Below are 21,703 nucleotides of genomic sequence, written 5' to 3' on the forward strand. Positions count from 1 at the left end.
TTGTTTTCATTATTTTATTATTTATTGGAATGCTTTACCTCAATAACATAACAATAAGCCAGAACAGTGCAAATACTGTGTCACAGCAAACACAGAGTCCAGCTTACAAACGTCCTTCTTCCCCAACATTGTCATTTCATGACACTCACACAATCCGGTACCGGACACGCTGTACACACCCGCCCTCATGAACGCTTAAGGCACGCACACGTACACCATTTATATTCAACACGTCACACAAATGTGCAGAGCTTAAGACAGCAGTAACATTTGACATCTCGATGCTCGACAGCAGACTCTGTCGCAAACAGTGTAGAACAGGCGGCTGCAGCAAGCTCACAGACAAAAGGTTTTCTTTACATGGCCTGTGATGCTTTATAGTAGTTAGCATGATTATAGTACGTTCAGCTTAACCATGTGGCTAGACTCCCCCCACTTCAATAACTACACCATGTACGTCAGGATGGCGGGGTCGGGCGAGGTTCAACCACAAACACGACGGGCCACAAGTAAAGAGGCAAGAAGTGAGGAGGAGAGATTACTGTACATCTAGGTGTTAAGCAGGGAGAGGGAGAGAGAGCTGGTCTGAGAATGAACATTTGGATAATGCAGTATGTAGCACATCAATCAGCCTAACTCAGGAATTATTCATGATCAGAAATACTTTAAAAAGAAAAAAGAAAAGAAAAAAGAAAAGCAGGACAGCCACTGATTTTCTCCAATCTTCTTACTTTGCTTTATAAGACAAACAAAATCAAGCATACTGTTGCAAAAAAGCAGCACATTTTATGCATAACCTATTTTAAAAACATTCAAATAATCTAATTAATGACGCTATTCCACAATGTAAACACTACTGCTAGCTCGGACAGAAGCTTCGTACTTTAGCAGAGAGGCTGGAGGTATTTTGGAAGACCTAAAGATTACCAGAGAAGTGGATTGAGCAGCATAAATCTCACTAATAAATATGCAGCAATGTGTGACATTCACTGACTGAGTAATATAACACAGAAGCCTTTTTACATTTAAGCTGAGGCTCAGTTTCAAACAAGCATGAAGCGAACAGCAAGATGTGGCTCGAACTGAACATTTGCGCAACACAGGAACCAGAATAATTTTAATCTGCGCGCGCATGTGTGTGTGTGTGTGTGTGTGTGTGTGTAGCAGTGAATTATGCAGTGATACATTTCATAGTGATTAACAGTTTCAAACAATAGTTACACATCAAGTTCAAAAGTGAACATTAAATAAACTAAGTGCTCTCGCTTCGCAGAGCAGTTGTTAACGTGCACAAAGACATAATTAGTGAACTGAAAAAACTATTAGAGTGATTTAATATGCTCTATGCATTGCAGTGTTACACATTAAGCAAAAAAGAGTTAGTTCTTTTAGATACTGCTCACTGGTAAACAGCGTGCATCTCAGCGCTATCTTCTCTGCAGCAGTTGCTTTTCATCTCGTGGACTGTTGAGGGGTAACTTGATTGATTCTTTATGATTTTTGGGAGATTGAATGACACTGAAGAGATTTAAGTGTAGCAGAAATATCTCTTTATTCTTAAAACTGACTAATGAAAGTTTATTTGTACCTTCAAAGGAAGGATTTGGACCCCCTCTGTGTTGGAAACCACTGCTCTTTGGTGTACTGGCCACACTCATAACATTGTCCAGTGTTGACTAAGGTTCTGCCATCTAAGCGCACAATGAGCAGGGACATGTGTTTGACAGAGATACTTGGCAAGGAATTGTTTTATGGATATTAAAACATGAAGAAATAAATTAGATGGTGCTTTGTGTTCCTGCAGTACAGGTGAGGGACAAAACACTCGTTTTATCCACGTGCCGAGATTAATTTGTGTGCACGTGCCACTGCAGTCCCTCGTGATCTCATTAAATCTAGTCTAAAATTAAGAGTTGCACGAACTTGGTGAATCCGTTTCACATTACTACTGCAATCACAGTGTCTACGTCGGTAATGAGGTCTCTCTCCCGCGTCGCCGCCTCTCCCACACCCAACCCTCTGTTCAAGAATGTGATCCCACACCCCACGTGGGCCCACTCACATCAGGTTTCTTCATCCCCCTGAGCGTGAGCCCTTCCTCCTTCAGGTACCAGGGGCATGTCTCAGCCACTGCAGCAGCAGGAGATGAGACATGCCTCTGGAGAAGTGTGCTTCGTGGCCGTAGCCCTCAAACCAGCGATGCTCGTCTCTCCTCTGGCGTCTCCTCAAGAATCTGCAGCAGCAGGTCACTGAGGGGCTTGGCCACAGAGTCGTAACCTGCTGAAGTAAGGTGAAGGAAGTCAAACATGTCCTGAGTGCTGATGGTTCCATCGGAGTGGACGAACTCCCTGCTCACATCCAAGAGCTGAGCCTGGCTCAGCCGTGGCAGCCAGGAGCGCAGGTGAGCGTTAACAGCAGCGTTCTTCTCCCTGAGTGGGTTGGGCCGTTCCCCTCGAGGCAACAAACCCTGAGGACCACAGAAACAGAGCTGACTTATTTACTGAAATTATTATATTAAAGGAGACATATCGTGCTAATTTGGAGTGCCATTTTTTTATTCTTGGACTCTACTAGACAAGCTCTGAATGATTCACTGTTCAAAACACTCCTTAGGCACCTCTGAAGAAGCTGTTTTAGCTTCCTCCACTCTTTTTAAGCCAAATATCTCCTGATGGATGCCTCTGAAACAAGATTTGAATAGCAGATGGTAGGAGTTCTGTGCTCAGCCAGAGTTATAACCATGATCCTACTGACTATACCGATCCAACATGAGAAAAAACTGAGCTCTGAGCTCACAGTGATGACTTGTACATAAGTAAAAGACGTGTACTTTATTAGCTACACATGTTCAACCAATCTGTATGCAGACGAGTTTCTAATAACTAATATCAAACTGTGTGCCCACAATTAAAGGAAACTAACTTTCCTCTGTCTGTTGGTTATATTGTGGCATCAACTCCTCAGTCATGTTATTTAAGGCACCTGAAATTGTATTCAAGTTGTGTGCATATCACCACGTTAAAGAGCCTTTATGTTAATGCTCAGGAACAAATGTCAATATAATTGAAAGTTCTAGCTCAAAATATGAGTTTAAGACAAACAAGCAAGACAAGATGCAACATATGACTAAACTTACCAGGACAACTATCTTTGCCTTGGGGAGGCGAGTAGTGAGCAGTTCTGCAATGGCAAGAATTCCTCCTGCAACCTGCTCTGCTGTGTGCTCATAATTGTTGGTTCCTACCCACAACACCACCACCTGGACAAGAGGACAGACAATTTATTCACTTCCGCTAAACACGTCCAACCCTGCAGAATTTATATCAAAGCGAATGACATAACATATGAGATACAACACAATTAAGCGACATTTTGGGTTTTTTTTAGAGCAATTAAGCCAAATGGATGAATATCAAGTTTAACAAAGAAGTTAAAGAGCATTGACTTCTGCCGAGGTCAATGCTGAAACTTGCACTTATGAAGAAAGAGCTCAAGATCTACATGAAAGTCACAAAACTCGGAGGTCAGAGTGTGTGAAATGTGAAACTGTGGACATCAGTGTGGACGCATTATACTGTCCTCATCTGCCTTTCTGTTAGCGGGCTCGTCTCACCTTGGGGCGAATGTTCTCCAGCTCTCCATTCTGCAGCCTCCACAGTACATTACAGGTGGTGTCCCCTCCAATGCCAAAGTTGAGCGCGTGAAGAGGGGAGAACAACTCCCTCCACACCTTTGGACAGAAAACCATGAATATGCATTTGAGTCAGGTCGATTATGATAACTAGTGCGTCATCAAGAAAAATCAACAGTGAGCAAAGATAAACGTATGGCTTTTATTTGCTGTCTTTATTGTGCAATTCAAGACACATGAATCACATCCAGATGTGTCCTGTTTAATTTAAAAATGTTTTCTAAGACTTTACTCTGACCTCATACTGATGCATTAGTTGTACCATGGAATCCCCCACAAAGAGCACGTCTGGCTCAGCATCCTTGCACTCCTGTACAAACCTTGAATGCTGTAAAAACCCAAGAGAGCTGGTGATATAGTGCATGACAGACCCGACAAATACAAGAACATCTTTAATTTATTAAAAATAAACCCCTCTCTGCTTGATTCTGAGAACTTGCCCCCTGATGTAAAACTCTGCGTTTTGACTCTCTAAATCTGAGCGGTATGATGACAGTCGTGAGCCATCAGAGTCAGATAAAAAACCTCAAGCTTGTTATAGGCGAGATGCGTCTGGTGCCCTATCTGACAGAGAGCTCCGAGTAAAACAGACTGTCTCAATGACTGCCCTATTAGCTTTGGGAGGATTAACTTTGTGCAGACTTTCTAGAAAGATCCACTAAACAAGCCAAACAAAGTGATGCACTGGAACAAACAAAGTCTTCTTAGTGACTAAAAAATTTTGAGCACATGGTTGATATTTATTTAGTGGCCTTTTCTTTGAGTCAGATCATGAGCTTATAACTACTATAATAAATGTTATCAACATTGTCATCCATTCTTATTCAGACACTAATATTATTAAGAAGATCAAAACATCAACTGACAATGGCTACATTTCACTGTGTGTTATCCTTGTATAACTATGCATGTGACAAATAAAGAACCTTGAACAACACAACTGGCTTCACGGGATTGCAGCACAGTCATAAACATCTGTGTTTAAGAATTAGAAATAAAAACATAATCTCAGACTAAGGTCACCAAATCGAAGCGATGTCTTATAGTGGCGCATCGATTAACATGAGAAATGTATATTATACTAAGCTTTAGTTTAATTTGCAAGAGTTCTCAGCAATAAAAGTCTCACATCGTAAGCGCTCCAAGCGTCACACAGAAACTCCTGATGGGGACAGCGTGCAAAATTTAGAAGACTCCTACTTATCAAAGCCACACATAGGTGCAGATCCAAAGTGCCATCCCATCTGAGCTGAATTATACAACTGGTTTTATTTATTTATTTATTTACTTTATTTATTTAAACACTGACTTAATACTAACAATTACCATGGAAACACATAAGGGAACTATCTTTGATAAATAATGCACATCATTCAGACCGCCTTCATACATCAGAAGGATATGAGGTATTAATGATAATACAGAGTAAATGTTTACAACACTCTAACAATAGAGATTCCCTAATTTCCTTCGGGATTAATAAAGTATTCTGATACCTGTGACAGCCACCGTCCATCTCCTTGAACATCTTCTACTGGCTGAGGGACTGCTGCTGGGTTCACGTCATCCCCACTCATCCTGAAAGAAATCCTAGCGCTTATTTACACATGCAATAAACATGGTGCGACCTACAGGAGGGGGAAGGACGTCATGCTGATGCCGGGCACAGAGGAAAGCATCTGCACCACCTAGCAGAGAGCAGCGGGGTGATGCAGCGGCTTAGCGTTTCGGGAGCAGACAGACTGGCCTAATGCGGATTGCAGGCCACTCTCGCTCTCAGTGCGGGTGTTTAGAGATCACAGAGCAGATCGCATTAACTCCGCTAGGCTACTGTTTATCAGACGTTAGCTTGTTAGCTGCTTGCTAATGACTGGAGACTGTTGTGGCTGCATCTCTGATACACGTCTGTCGTGCTCGTCGTTAATTTAAAAAAAATAAACAAATAAAAATATTTTTAAAAAATTAAATTACTTATTTATTTACAAGACAAACTACCTGGCAGGGTGTCACTTGTCGGCTCTCCTGGGTGACCCTTAACTTTTTATTCCCCGGCCTCGCTGCACCGCTGTCAGGGAGTCGACGCGTATGATGCTCGCTAGCAAGTGTTAGCAGCCTCGAGCTAGATGAGACAACAAAAGGTGTGTCAGAGGGAAAGCACAGAGATCGTTCCAGTGGCAAGAGTGCCCGCTCGACACCACCAGCCGAAACACCGATCGAAGGAAGAGTGGATTCTTCCGAGTTCAAAGTCTTATCAGTGCTATCGTGCACCTGACCTAAACCCGGGCACAGCTACCTTCTGTAAGCTGCGGAGGTCGCTGACACCAAAACACAGCACCGAGGGGAGGTTTTTCCTCAGGAGAAACCGCAGGGCAAAAACACACCACCGCAACAGCTGATCCCGCGAGGAATCATGGGTAGGTGGTCGCGTGTTTGAACAACTTCGCATTTTTCTGACAATGAAATTATATCAAATTTTTTGATGATGATAGTTAGTGTAAGACCAGACATGAAGACATGCTCCTATGTCTGAGTATGTCGTGCAGTTTAGTTTTCGGAGTGCGACGGTGATCTCTCGTTGATGCCAGCCCGGCGTCAGCTGACCGCATTGCATCACGGTCGTTAGAGCAAATGCTGCATTCTAGTACTGTGGAAAACACAGGAAATAAAACATTCCTGCTCTCTGGCCGTAGGTCTACATTTGGCGGAAATATGCTTTACATCAGTAATGTCAAACCACCACTAGCCCACCAGTGGCCACCACCACATACACCCCGCTTTGATCTTAAGTGGAACAAACAGTGAAATCCCCCCTTTCTGTCAGAGTAAGTAACTTTACCAACACTCTGAGTACCTAAAGTATCTTAATATATCAAAAAGAAGTGCAATTTCAATAGTATGTTGCAGTTTTTCTAGATGATAGAGAAATCCTTCTGTAGTAAATAAACAAACAAACAAAAAACCCCAGAAATTTCTATATTAGCTAATGAAAAAACAAGAACTATAATAAAAAACAGTTAATCTTTATCTACCTTTCACATTTTCCAGAAAAACAAAAGGAAGAATAAAAAAAAAAAAAGACAAGATTAAGACTGTGCAAAAGAGAATTCTACCACAAATGAGTAGGGGAGACCGGGGATAGTTGCAACATGGGTCAGTTGTAACACTTTCAATTTCTCCAATCAGGGCTAAGTTTCAAATGATGTGACTCATCCTGTGCATGCCCAACTCAGTTCTGCTATCACATGTGGAAAATCAGCACATTTTGTCAAACACAGACAATTTAACACGAAAAAAAGTAATTTGTATGCCAAAAAGTACGTTTTTCCCATTTATTTCAATTTCTAATAGCATTATCTGCTTTGCAGCGAAACTCATCAAACTTAAATTATGTTATTTGTATGTCTATGGGGATATATTCTGTGTAGGTCTTTAGTGCTAATGTTTTAGCCGTTGGCTGTAATGTTAGCTAGTTCATGGCTATAGGAGTCTGGGTCAGTTGTAACAGCAACAGTCTGGGTCAGTTGTAACAATAATGCAGATGTTAAAACTTACCACACTATTACTTTAACTTATATTAAACAAGTTGGGGCAACGACATCAGCAGAGAGAGGTTCACTGGTCGCATTTGTATATGCGGTTAATGCCATTGGCAACACAATTCCTCCACTGTTTGTGTTCCCACACATACATTATGCAGACCTCTGTGTCAGAGATGGACCAGTAGGAAGTACTGGTAGTGGAAATGGGTGCAAGAAACAGATTTCCTCATCTTTCTGAAGCACTTTGAAAACCACACCAAGGTAAGCCATGATAAAAAGTAATGGAATTGCGATGCTGGTGAACAACTACATTTTTTCAGCTTCATTGTTATGTTCAAAATTGGTGCAAGAGTTGTAGGTTATAATGCCCACTGAGCCAATGAGGCCAAACTCTAGGAAGACCAACCAAAATTAATGAAATATTCAGTTGCAGAAAATTCCATAATTTGTCTTTTTTGGGGGGTTGGAATATGTTCAAAAGCTAGATTTCGGCATTCTGTCACACACACACACAGAGCTACATAAATGGCTCTAAGTGCATTCATGTGTTGAATAAACAAAGATTACATGTTAATGTTTTGTCAGTACCCTTATTTCATTGTGTTACATTTCACCCCAGGATATGTTACAACTAACCCAGACTATGGGGTTAATTGTAACATTTCATTCTTTGTGTTTGAGACCATACCATGCAATGGGTAATTGTGCTGCAGAGAAAATAGCTGCACTATTTAATAGCAGAGACATGTAAATACTTTGCATTACATTTTGAATCCACTACCTTAACAGAGCTTCAATTTACAGACAGAAATGTCAAAAATGTTACAACTATCCCCGGTCTCCCCTACAAAACATTTTAATAAATGTCATTAATGAATCTAAGAAACAGCTGCAAGAAGGTTTGATACAGAAATATCTCTGTAATCCTATGTTCTGACAGGTGTGTTCACCTGTCACTAAAAAGGAGAGCTGTACAGTTGTTTAGGAGTGATTTCCTGAAGTGTTCAGCGAGGCTGAATGAGTCTGAGGAAGAATGGGCTCTGCAGTCTCTTTAGTGTGTGGCTAATGGAGCGGGAGCAATGGCTGTGAATGATGATCAGTTTGTTCAGTGACTTGTCCCTCACTGACTCCAACACTTCCAGTTTCCGACTAAACAAACTGAGCCTCAGCCATTGTTAATGCAGATTTTCTTTTTTTCAGTGTAAGCATTCTTCATGACTCTTGAAGAACCTGTGGCTTTTTCAGTAACAGAAATCAGCTTTATAATAGCCTTTCTTTGTTCCTGGGAAACTTCGAGGTTGCTTTTGTTTGGCTCACTTTTACATTTTACAAACTGGCAGATAAGACATGCTAAAAAAATATCCTGGGACATTTATTTAAACACAAATTGTCTTTACTTTGATTTCACATATGGCATGATTCACCATCACTAAAACCTCTTTAAATTCTTTTAGTTCTTCCTTTATTTTCTCCTGTTTGTATTATGTTTCTATAATGCCTTTTCCCTCTTAATCCTTACATTGCCCAGCCAAGTCCCCAGCGGTGTTTGTTAACCAACTGAAACAGTCCACTGCTTTTCTGCGTGTGTAGACGTGCCCTGAAAGCTCAATGAAAGGTTTGAAAGAAGTGTCGCTACTCTTAGGGAAAAATAACTCATACCAAAATGAACCACCAGATGGAGCCCCTACACATCTCTGCTTAAGTTTTCAGTAGATCAAACCAAGCCACCCATACCAGCTAAAATACCCCGCACAGTACAACTGAGCCATACCAGATCTCCAGGATTCATGTTTTCCATTTCATTTATCACTCATATTGTCAGATGCTATTTTTTATACAATACGTTTACCTCCTAAAACATACCTGGAAGACCTCTGAAAGTAAATAAACCATTATGAATTTCCCTCAATGTCAGAACTTTTAAATTTATTGTTTTGTCATTTTTTAAATCGAGAATAACTAAACATCAATTAAACTCAAATTAACAGTGCCTATCATCGGATTAGCTTTGTAAGTATTTGTTTGTTTGTGAAGACAAATCCTGAAGGATATCAAATTTATCAGTAAATAGATAAAGCCTCAAAATGAGATTTTTACAAACACTGGCATCCTCTTTATAGATTTACTGGTATCCCAGACCACAATTTGTAAAGCTATAGTGAATATCTTACTTAGATTTGGTGTGTAGACCACAGGTCCACTACGGAGGAAGACAGACTCAGTTGTAAGATAAGATAAGATAAGATAACCTTTATTAGTCCCACACGTGGGAAATTTGTTTTGTCACAGCAGGAAGACATTAGTTGCCTGGTCAGACCTAATTGGAGAGCTTCTGATTCTGCTGTACATTGTATTAAATTATAAAGGTATATACTCATCTAAGCCTGCATCAGCATAACTACATTTTTAAGACAAGCGTATGACATAGACTGTATGTAAAAGCTGGATGTAGCTACTGTTTATGTTGTCTAGAGAAGTTGGGAAAGTATGATGATAGCCTATGTAATATAATATCTCTCAGTATTCATTTTGACAGCAAATCTTGGTATTATGGTGTAAAAATGTAAATGTGTCTATCTAACCATAATTGCACAGAGAGGTAACTTCTGATTGCACCACTTCCAAACTTGTAACCATTTTCTTTGGATTTCAGTTAGTTCAGATTGGACCCTGCCTCTTGTCCTATAATAGCTGGGATATTGTAGGACAAGAGCCCCTCCACGCAAAGTGCTGTAATGCTGGTAACTCTTCCTATGCAACTCTGGGTGCTCGGATTAATTTTCAGATAGTTTTTGACTGACTGGAGGAAGCAGTTTGCCTTCAGGGCGTTTTTTGTTGTCTTATTTACTGTTTTCTATAGCGAGTTGGTAAGTTTTAGGTGTCTGACGCATTTAGCTGTGTAAATAACTGAATGTGCTCTTTGGCTACGTTCACACTGTAGGTGTTAATGCTCAATTCCGATTTTTTGATCAAATCCGATTTTTGTGTCTGCTTGTTCACACTACAAATAAAATGCGACAGCAAACGCGCTCTAGTGTGAACGCTCAAAGCGGCCCGCATGCGCAAAAGAAGACGTCACACACAACACGCTCTGTACACCCAGAGCAAACCATATTGTTTGACTGATGGGCCTTAATATAAAGACTTCGGACTTTAGAATTAAACTAATCAGATTATACAGTACATAAAATATACGTGAAAGTAAAATGTTCACGTTTCCCCAACGTTGTCTTCTCAACAGTTTCACTAACATCTACACTTATTGGCCAGGAAGCGTTCGCGATGTCTTCTCCAGAACTGATAATTGGCGTCTGTCTTGTGTCAGTGACGTAAAAGACGGATTTAATGCGACATGACCGTTCAAACAGCAGTCGCTTTCTAAAACATCGGATATGTATCGGAATCAGTACCACATACGAAAGTGACCCAGATCGGATTTGAAAATATCGATTTTGTGCCGTTCACACTGTCATACCATGATCGGATATGGGTCGCATAGGGTCCAAAAAATCGGATTTGATGCGCTTTCGCCTGCAGTGTGAACGTAGCCTTAGAAAGTAGGAGTAAGAAGAAGGTAGGGTTGAAATGTGTCACGTTTCGACTCAGCGGTTGTGAGATTACATGGGCATGTGTTATGCAATAGGCAAAACTCCGCCTACAGGTGCACTGAGGTTTTCACTGTCCAAAAAAACGGCTTTGTCCTTTTGGCAGCGATAGTCGCGATCCGGACTCTAATAAACTTTCATGAAGGGATTTATACAGAAGAATTAATCAGGCGGAGTATGTATCGGATATTACCTCTGCTCCTCCTGGGAGGATTCTTCCTGACAGGTGAGTTTTAGGAACTTCCGGGAGGTACATCGCATTATTAACGTGTTTCACAAACATGGCAACCGTGTTTAATAAAACGAAACACAAACGAAACATCAAGTTCGGAATCTTATTTGGTCTCTGAGCTGTAAAGCCCGTGTTATTCTTTGGGCGTTCACGGTGTAGTACAGAGTATAAAGTACACTTACGTGTACTGCGACCAGTTTCTGCTAGTATGCCGTAGCAGGCGTTGATAAGACCGTGTTTGGATTTGAAGCCATGGATTATTTCTTTGTATTAGATCATACTTTTAACTGACAATCACTTTATTAGGTACACATGTTCAGCAGCTTGCTAACGCAAATATCTTGTCAATCACATGGCAGCAGATCAAAGCAATTAAGCAAGGTGACCTGCCGAAGTTCAAACTAAAAAACGGGAAGGAAGGGGATCCAAGTAACCGTGAAAGTGGCATTTTTGAAATACTTAGACCAGACAGGCTGGTCGGAGTATCTCAGAAACTGCAATGGTCTGAAAAAGAAAGCACATCCAGTATCCGTCAGAGGAGAATAATGGGCCACTACCTTGAGTTTATATGAAGGCAACAGTAACTTAAAATAACCACTTGTTACAACCAAGCTGTGCAGAAGAGCATCTGAATGCACAACACATCAAACCTCAAAGCAGGTGGGCAGCAGCAGCAGAATGCACACTGTGTGACACTCCTGTCAGCCAAGATCAGTAAACTGAGGCTACAAGTTGCACAGACTCACAAAAATGGCATAACAAATTACAGAAGTGGAAAAAGATTGTCTGGTATGATGAGCCTGGATTTCTTCTGTGACCATTCAGATGGTATCCGACGTAAACAACATGAAAGCATGGATCTGTTCTGCAGTGATTCAGCCTTGTGGTGGTTTAATGGTGTGAGGGAAAGAATTTCTTTGCGCACTTTGGGCCCCTTAGTACTAACGGAGCGTCGTTTAAACACCACAGTATTGTTGTTGACCATGTTCATCCCTTTATATGACCGCATCACTCATCTCATGATGGCTGCTTCTTAAACTGATCTCAAACTGTTTTCCTGAAAATAACAATTCACTAGCTAGGACCACATCCTCACTTTAGGTTTCACAGCATTTCTAGTAGATAATGACAGATGGCTTGAGCATAAATTGAGGCTGTGGTTTGGGGAAAGCCTGAGAGTTGACTGGCAGCAGCTCTCAGGCCAGGCAAATCCCCATGTACCAATGAGAAGTGAATGAATTGAAAAAGGAAGGAAGGGAGGGACGGTGGGGCACGAAAATGAACAGCTTGTAGTGCCAGGAGGGTCGAACTACAATGAGTTCACTGTACCTAATAGTCTCCACAGTCACTAAATCTGAATCCATCTTTGGGATGTGCTGGAAGAGGAGATCATCACGCATATGCAGCTGACAAATCTGCTGCAACTGTGCAATGCTGTCATGTCAGTATGGACCAAAATCACTGAGAAATGCTTCCAGCTCCTTGTAGAATCTATGCCACAAAGAATAAACACAGCTGTGAAGGCAAAAAGGGGTCCAGCAAGGAACACCTTAGTATTAGTAAGCTGTACCTAATGAAGTGCCCAGTGACTATATATGCCACACATACCGTTACTATCCACAATTCATGCCTTAATCCATGCAAGTAATTTCATTAATATTTATTTTTTTAATATCCACTTTTTTGTGGATATTAAAAAAAAATCAACATGCCATACATGCAATGTGTCGGTTTGACTGTAGACATTTGAGAATTTAAAGGCTTCAGCAACAGCTGTAATGTTTACAATCAAAAGCCAAACACTGTGAAAAAGCTTCTTGTATAAGAACAGCTTATATATAAAAGAGGAAGTCAGAGCCCCAACTTTCTATATAAAATGACATAATATATTTAAAAAATAAATATGTATGCATAGCTGCAGCTGTCTGCAATACAACTTTATGCAAAAAACTATAAAAACGACTTTTAATTTATTTTGGAAGAAGTTCGAACATATACATTCACATTAAGTACAGCATGTTTGTGCTGCTCATGATGGATCCCATACCTTTATTTTTCCTTTATTGTGGCTTCCTTTTCTTTCACTGTGTTTCTCTGCATGTTGTCTTGAGGTGTCTTCTGACTGTTTTTAAGAATGCCAGTCACTCATCTTCCTTTTTGCATGTCATTCTGAGCAACTGACGCCAAAATCCACTTGAACCAGCTGCTATTTGCAGCTTAACTTGTGTGTTGTTTTCGAATGTAAATCTAAGCCATATGCAACATGGATTTTGCATTCTTCTTTAACTAACATGTGATACGTGAGCTGGACAGCATTTGGTCATACAAAGTCATTTCTATATCTGATATCTGAGCAGGAATCTATTCAACATTTTAGGAAACATCTTTAATTAACAAAAAATCCATGTTTGCAGTGTGATTCTTACTTCTAAACAGGAAACTTGCACATAACCTCTGACTGCAGGGTTGTTTGATGTGTGATCACAGTACTTTTGGTTTTTTCCAATTAGTTTTCATTTTGTTTAGTTTTGACTTTTTTCTCTTTAAGTCATCTTAGTTTCAGTTAGTTGTGCAGAGTGAAGTTAGTTCTCCAAGTTTACAAAATAGTTTCAGTTGTAGTTTTTTCCCCCCCAAAAGTTAAATTTGATTTTAGTGAATTAAATATTTTTTCACTTCTGGTTTAAGTTTTCAGTTTAGCTGTAACTAACAATATTAACCTTGGTCTGTAAACACAGCAGATACATTGACGGGGTGTTCCCACACTCTCGGCCATGGAGGAGATAATTGAGAGGAGAACTGAAACTGGCCTTGTTTGTTTGACCATGGCTCAGGGGGTTGAGAAGCGTATCTGTAACCGGAAGGTTGCCGGTTCGATCCCCGGGCTCTCTGTCCTGGTCGTTGTGTCCTTGGGCAAGACACTTTACCCTACCGCCTACTGGTGTTGGCCAGAGGGGCCGATGGAGCGATATGGCAGCCTCGCTTCTGTCAGTCTGCCCCAGGGCAGCTGTGGCTACAACTGTAGCTTGCCTCCACCAGTGTGTGAATGCGAGAGTGAATGAATAGTGGCATTGTAAAGCGCTTTGGGTGCCTTGAAAAGCGCTATATAAATCCAATCTATTATTATTATTATTATTTGAAGAGTATCAGCTGTGTGCTCCCACAGAGCCTTGGAAAGCGTTGATAAGTTTTTCAGTAATTCAGATTTAAAGGCAAGTTTATTTGTATAGCACAAAAAATAGTTATTTCTAAAAACGTAACTACTCTTCTTTTATTAAGGTTAATGTGGTTTCTTAACTCTTATTCTTCTGTCTGTGTTGAGCTGCTTCCTTATTTACCAGGGATCTGTTAACCATTATACTAAAGAGCTTCACATCCCATTAATTTAGCATGGAAAGAAATCCTGTGTCTTACTGGTGCTGGAAGTCTCTGAAACTGCCATCTTTCATCTGCAACATATCACTAAAATTTGAAACATCCTAATCTGTTTATTGCTTCCAGGCTGGACTATTGTAATTCATTATCATCAGATTGTTCTAAAAGTTCCCTAAAAGGGCTCCAATTAGCAGATCTTGAGGTAGATTAACACTAACCTCATAGTAGGTGTGCAAGTACAGATGTTGTTAAATTACAATTTGCTGTGTTCGTTGTTGTACTGGCAGACATGTAAAACCACAGTCAGGCTGTGGAATAGATTGTCATGTCGTTGCCATAAGAAAGTAACAAACTCACATTTTATATTGAAAGGCAGTAAAGTTCTGAGGCACATGACATGGTGTGTCAAGGACATTACTGTGTTTAATGAAATGGGCAGTTTGAACTAACTTCAATCTTGATTGTTCTCGTTTGGTCGTGTTTATTTCAGGTGTGCGGCATGTTACTGGGATAGAAATTAGAACGGAGAAGGAAATGGAAGCAGTCAACGGGACGGATGTGAAACTAAGCTGCACCTTCAGTAGTACTCATCCAGTGACTCCAGGTTCTGTCACAGTATCCTGGTACTTCCAACCCCTGAATTCAAAACCCGGCGAGTCTGTGAGTATAAAATAGATTTTTTTTAAATGTAATAAAATTCAGTCCATAAGACTTTCAAATAATACCTAATTTCTTCCTCTCAATTTCAGTCTTGTATTAGCTTCTAGTTTTATATGTTTAAAGTTTCCAGTGTGTGTTAATATTTTCTATTTCTGCACTTCCTTTTTTTTGTCTTTTTCTGTAATGTATGTGGCAGCTGTTTTACTACGAGAATGAAACGCCTCACCCTCCAACGTCTCCGCAGTTCAAAGGGCATGTAGTGTGGTCGGGAGATATCATGAGAAAAGATGCTTCCATCACTCTCCAGGACGTGAATCCAACTTTTAATGGCACCTACAGCTGCCAAGTGAGAAACCCTCCAGACTTTCAAGGCAATATTGGAGAGATCAACCTCAGAGTGATCAACAAAGGTTAGACTATTGGACCTCAATATCAAAAATGACACCTCGTGGATTGAATGATATGATTCATGATTTGGTTTGCTACACAGTTTGTTATCTGCTAAACAATCTGCTAAACTGCTAAAAACAAATAAAGGAAGACTTTGAAAACATCAGCTCACAATGATCAAAAAAGATCATGCTCAATATCTTCTCTGATCTGGACTGGATGATGTGCTAGGAGCGAAAAGATGCCACATTGTTTGAGGGAAATTAAAATGATTAATCCACAGAGGGCTGAATTCAAAGACAGAGAAAAATACAGCAGGCTGGGCTATTTAGCCAAAATTTCATTGCAGTAACTTCAAATGATGGTCAGTAGTTTGTAAGGCACCAGAGACATTTGTATGTGTATGTATTAGAATAAGTCTTTTAAAGACTGATGCGTTGCATATATGACGATTCTGTTACTTTTGAGATGAAAAGTTTGACTCATTCATCGCATCGTTATCAGAAGCAGTACAGTGAGGGAAAAGAGACATTTAAAAAAAATAGAGAACGTTTTAGTATGTGTCATATGATTGAATGAAGCAGGACAGTGTGATTAACCACTGGGTCGCTCATTCATCTTTACTTTGTCTTCTTTCTTGCTCCTAGTGTCCCTCTCTGAGATAAGTTTCCTGGCGATCATAGTTGGAGGTGCTTGTGGTGTAATCCTGCTCATTCTCACTATCATTATGGCAGTGAAGTTCTACAAGAAAAAGAGAAGGGAAGATGACTTTGAGCTGCACGAGCACGATTTCAAAGACCCAACTGTGTGGTGAGGGCCAGAGAACTCTGTCTTTTGGGACTGGTGTGGACTCTGGTTGGCTGTTGGGTTGATTTTCCTGGAGGAGATGACTAATAAGGATAAGGGCATCTTCGTCTATGTTTTTTCCTCTATTGTGAATGTCTTGAATATTAATGTATTTTTTTTTTATTCAGTTATTTCAGTATTAGAGCTCAAACACCCTTTCCAGTCTGTACACTTTTGTATGTGTGTATATACTATTGAGACTTTTCTACAAAGTTGGTCCTGATTGTGACTACTGAATACTTTGTAACAGAATTTTTTAAATGTAGGTTATGGATTATAATCATGGTTGGTTTTTATAATGGTGGTTATTAATACTTGTTCACAGCAGCAGTTCTAACTGAATGAGTGAGGCTGTTTTTCTGTATAATCTTTAGCATTTTACCATTTAGTTAGCATCTTTCAATCACAGGTTATTTTATTGTAAATTTTATAGATGTCAATTTTAACTAGAGCACCTTTTTGAGGTAATTGTACGTGGTCTTCAACATAAAGAAAAGCTGATACTGCTGCGGTGAACTGAGTTAAATGCGCTCTGCTGCCTTCTACTAATGGGTTACATTACAGCTTTGGCAGGTGAAAGCTGTCTGGGCAAAATCTTCTGCTTTCTCGGTGAGCAGCAGCTGCAAGAACAACTGTTGCTTCACAGCACTTGTCATTTTATAAATCCAAGATCCAGGGAACAGTGAATGGGTTTTAGTGCAGAAGTCTTGAACTGTCGAAGGTAAGAATCAGTTCATTGATTTTCTGGGCTCTGGGCTGGGTTGGTTTCAAGTCGAGGAGTCTGGGTGTCTCCTTCTCTATATATAATGGGTTTTTTTTGCTGAGGTAAACCAGTGTTGTTTTGTATATTTGCTTCCCTTTTGATTGAAGCCAGTATCCCACAAATAGTCCTTCTCATTGCATCTGTGTTTGTGTGTGACTGTTTGGTGGGGGTGCTTCAGCAAACCCGAGGAGGCAGAGCATCTGACAGCCTTGCAGAAGAAAAAAGAGGTCAGTTCAGACGATGAAGAGTCTGAGCCCAGCAGTGGAGATGATGATGATGATGACGATGACGATGACGACGATGACGATGATGATTAGATAGATGTATTTTTCTTGAATTCAATTTGTTCATTCACACAAATTTATTGGGCTGATCATGTGGATGTGATGCATTCAGAAAGTTTTGTGACCGCCCATGAAAAGCAAAAACTTCTGATTGAAATCTAATTTTTCCCTGTAAAGAAACTCTCCCCGTGCACCTCTGGAACACTTCCACCATAGAGGCTACTTTTAGATATTAACCTTATATTAAAATGTGAGTAAAAAGAGAAAAGCAGTGACTTGCAAATAAGTTAAAACTTTTATTTATTTGGAAAAAAAATCCCAAGAAAAAATGTTGACATATTACAATGTTTTTGTTTTGTTTTAAAATTTTATGTCAGCAGCATGTTTCATAAAATTCTGGATTTATTTCACAGTTTTTCTTAATTTCATCATGTTTTTTTAAGGAAGACTTGTTGACAGTATAGAAATGGATGTAGCTTCTGTGACACTGCTCCCTGGTCTCTGAAGTCTTTGAAGTTTTGAAGCTTTCAGATGACGTTGCCATCTTGGTTTTAAAAAACTGATATGATGAGGCTGATATGAAACCAGATCCTTAGATGATGTAATGCTGGTTTGTTTTAAGACTCTTTCATACAGCTTCTTCTTCTTTCTTTCTTTTTTTCTTGCCTCAAAGCTACTTCCATTTTTTTTATACTGTCTATGGATAAACTGAGCTTCTCTTGGATTCTCTTCTGAGACTTCTAGTTTGCTGCTCTCCAGTTTAAGATGAGCATATACAATAAAATATCTGTCAACATTTTATATCTCTTCTTAGTACTTTTTCAGTTAAATATCAGGTTATTACTGCATTCTGCTTTATTGACATTTTACTTGCTGCTTTATTGACATTTTACTTGCTGCTATAGTGTAGTTGACAGGATTAAAATATATTTGGCTGAACACACATGTTATCTTTGCAAAGCTACCTTTTTTTTCTTCCTTGCCAAAAAGCTTGCATTTGCAGACAGCAAATCTCGACCAATGACATTTCAGCTGAGAAAATCAAGTGTGTTAAGCTCCTAGCATTAAACAGAAGTCATGTGCAGGTTACAACGGTTGGCTAAGCTCACTCCTTTTTAACTATTACAAATTATTTCCACTTCCCAATGTGACGCACCAACCAAAGCTGACTGATTCCAGCTTTTTCTGCACAAATAAAGAACTTACACGACTATTTCAGTACTCCACATACATACTCCAGTATATAGGCGCCGATGTCTGAAATGTGTTGAGTTGTCATTTCATTTTTTAATAACTGCGACAAATAAATGCCAGACTTGTTCACTGTACTGTTTATGATTGCTATGTTGCTTTGTTGTTGTGTAATCTCATTGGGGATTTCTACTCAAAAACTGGACATGTATTGCCCTTCTGGGGTGTCCATGAATGTTTACTGTTAAATAATTGAACTGTAGATGTGTAAAGCGTAGGCCCTAGTAAGATGTTTCATTGCTAACACTACCCTGTTGCCAGTGTAGATAGTGCTTATCTGTGCTGCTGCCACAAAAATGTGTCTCTTTCTTTCCAAAAGTTCACCAACAGGTTTATGAGCAATGACTACTGTTTACTTCACGGACAACTAGCAAGTTTGTGTTCTGCTTTTTGTATAAAAAGTGAAAAATAAAAATTTCTGTTCAGTGACTTTGGAATAAAGTTTTTTGTTTTAATCATAAAGGCTTGTGAATTCTTTTTGAATAGAAGTGATCAGGGTGTGTACAGAGAGGCTCGATATTAACAGCTCAGTAGCATGGAAGAGAATGCAACATACCAACTGTCAGCCACTCCTCGGTGTGTGTGACAGTGAGTTATTGTAAGTCACTCTGCCCTAAAACAGTTGATTGCAGCTTACAGTTTGTGCTGGAAAGTCACTTTGATGTTTTCTGTGTCTTCAAATAATTTGAAACACTCTCACTGGGACAGTTATTGAAAGGATATTGGTGACTTTACTTTGACACTGCTCACAAAGAGCATAAATTCACAAAAACATCAAACAGATGTGGAACACATCACTGGTAACTTGAATGCTCATTTTTTGTATTCCTGAAATTGAATTACATTGTTACCTGTTATGTTCATATCTGTCCTAAGATAAATCTAACTCAAGCTGCTGGAACAATATTAGTTACTAAGGCGGGGTGGAAAGACTGGGACGTGCAGGAACCTGCCTGGAATTGTCCAAGCTTGTCAAAAACCCCATCTGTCGCCCTACTGATTCATTTTTTCATTTTATATTGTGCGGTGTATTTGTTATCATTGAAAACAACTCGCTGAACCCCTTTACTTTATTCCTTTTCATTAGATCAGTGTAAGTGTACCATATTTAACAATCACAGAACCACATAAACGTGCTGTGCTTTTTTTTTTTTTTTTTGCTGTGAGAGATTAACTTACCTCTCATTAAAAGAAATAATGTTTTGGAGTGATATGACAGTTTAGTGGCTAGGTTGGGTATCAAACAGGTGCAAATGTTTTGAAGTCTCTGGTTGGATTCTCAGCTGGATAAATAGTTCCCATCTTTTCCCACTGCCGATGTCAGATAAAGTCATTGTGGCCAAACATGTCGACTCTGGTCTTGTTTGTTCAAAGGACTTTGTTCAGATGCAACTTTGTAAACCTAATCTGAGCTGCCATGTTCTCTGCAGAGAGAAGAGGCTTTCTCCTTGGAAGCTCTCCAAACACGCCAGACATATTCAGACTATTTCTAACTGTGCTGTCATGAACTGTAGCTTTTCACATGCTAACTGAGACCTTTTCACTGCTGTTTTTTGTACACATCATTCTAACCTTTCTCTTTGCACATAAATATATCTGTGAAATGCACTTTATGAAATAATCTTCCTTTTTTTATATAACTGTACTTACAGCTGTCAGAAGTATATGTACACTCATCATGGGCATGAATATCATAGTAATTTAGGACTTTTAACGATTTCTTTGTTCATTTTCCAGGATGGAATGATTACACAGTAAACATTTTAATTAATGTAAAAAAACAAGAAGGTGCCCAAGTTTGGCATGTTTTATGAAAGTGAAGTGAAGGTGAGACTGTACCAGTTGTCAAGCATGGCAGTGGTATAACCATGCTCTGAGGCTGTTTTTCTTTAAGTGGTACAGATACATTACATGTGATTGGGGGCGACCGTGGTTGGGAAGCTCATCTTGTAACCGGAAGGTTGCCGGTTCGATCCTCTCTCCAGCTCTGTCTGTCCTGGTCATTGTGTCCTTGGGCAAGACACTTCACCCTACCGCCTACTGGTGTTGGCCAGAGGGGCCGATGGCGCGATATGGCAGCCTGCAGGGCAGCTGTGGCTACAACTGTAGCTGCCTCCACCAGTGTGTGAATGTGAGAGTGAATGAATGGTGGAATTGTAAAGTGCTTTGAGTGTCTAGAAAAGCGCTATATAAATGCAATCCATTATTACATTACACAAAGTGGGGTAAGAAGGAGAAGGAATACTTCCAAATTCTTTAGCTTCACCTCAAATCAACAGCTAGACAGTTGGAGCGTGAACACGGCGGCATACATTACATCAAAACTGGTTTTGGAATGGATAAAGCACACTAACATTAAGCTGCTAGAATGGTTTTCCCAAAGCCTCAACCCTGTTGAAGATTTTACAAACTACACTTGAAAATCAGGTCAGTTCAAGAAAACCAACCAATTTAAACAATCTCTACTAATTCTTAAGAGAGGAGTGATCAAGTATACAAGTAGATTTATGCCAGAAGCTTGTTGACGACTACCAAAAGCATGTGGTTGCAACTAGCTAAGGTAATTTTACCAAATATTAGTGGGGATGTTTGTATATATTTTGGCCTGTGTGCATACTTTTGACCATGTGTAGATTAGAGAAACTCCAAAATCCTTTCAATCTTGTGCCTCAATTCTTAGTTTTTCAAACTTTTTCAGGCTGTATGCTGTAGAATTATTCCACCCTGTAAAAAGTTCAAAGAAATCATTTAAACACCAACATTAACATCGCAGTCATGCAGCAACACAGGAACCACCAAGGTTCAAGCCTGCAACATTATGGAAACTGCTGAAACACCAGCGTCACTGTCCACAGTGAAGCAAATGTCACGTAGCCTCGGACTGAGAGTGTATCAAACAAGAAAGACACGAGAACTACGAAGTGTATGCAAACTTCTGACCAGAGCTGTAGTAAGGCTAACACGAAAGGATTTTTACTTGTACTGAAGTATTTTTACAGATTCACGTGTTTTGCTGCAGTAAATCCAGATACCAAGATTTTCTTTTAAAAGTCTGAGGTAAACTTGAAAA

The 21,703-nt window shown here is 39.8% G+C and overlaps 2 protein-coding genes across 2 annotated transcripts; one reads left to right on the forward strand and one right to left on the reverse strand.

Moving 5' to 3' along the window:
* Positions 1 to 6,243, reverse strand: pafah1b2 (platelet-activating factor acetylhydrolase 1b, catalytic subunit 2). Its single transcript, XM_085288645.1, has 7 exons — positions 5,985 to 6,243; positions 5,687 to 5,810; positions 5,188 to 5,269; positions 3,930 to 4,019; positions 3,614 to 3,730; positions 3,137 to 3,259; positions 1 to 2,467 (listed from the first exon to the last, which is right to left on the reverse strand). The coding sequence occupies exons 3-7, from the start codon at positions 5,266 to 5,268 to the stop codon at positions 2,189 to 2,191; spliced, it is 690 nt and encodes a 229-aa protein (XP_085144771.1). The 5' UTR covers position 5,269; positions 5,687 to 5,810; positions 5,985 to 6,243; the 3' UTR covers positions 1 to 2,188.
* Positions 6,244 to 10,664: 4,421 nt separating this feature from the next.
* On the forward strand, positions 10,665 to 19,089 carry mpzl2b (myelin protein zero-like 2b). Its single transcript, XM_085288647.1, has 5 exons — positions 10,665 to 11,061; positions 14,930 to 15,099; positions 15,296 to 15,509; positions 16,137 to 16,299; positions 17,277 to 19,089. The coding sequence occupies exons 1-5, from the start codon at positions 11,013 to 11,015 to the stop codon at positions 17,413 to 17,415; spliced, it is 735 nt and encodes a 244-aa protein (XP_085144773.1). The 5' UTR covers positions 10,665 to 11,012; the 3' UTR covers positions 17,416 to 19,089.
* The last annotated feature ends 2,614 nt before the right edge of the window (positions 19,090 to 21,703 follow it).

This window comes from Mchenga conophoros, linkage group LG10 (assembly GCF_057382185.1).
Source record: "Mchenga conophoros isolate Kocher_MC1m ecotype Shallow Benthic linkage group LG10, M_conophoros_male_GT1.1, whole genome shotgun sequence".
NCBI lineage: Eukaryota > Metazoa > Chordata > Actinopteri > Cichliformes > Cichlidae > Mchenga > Mchenga conophoros.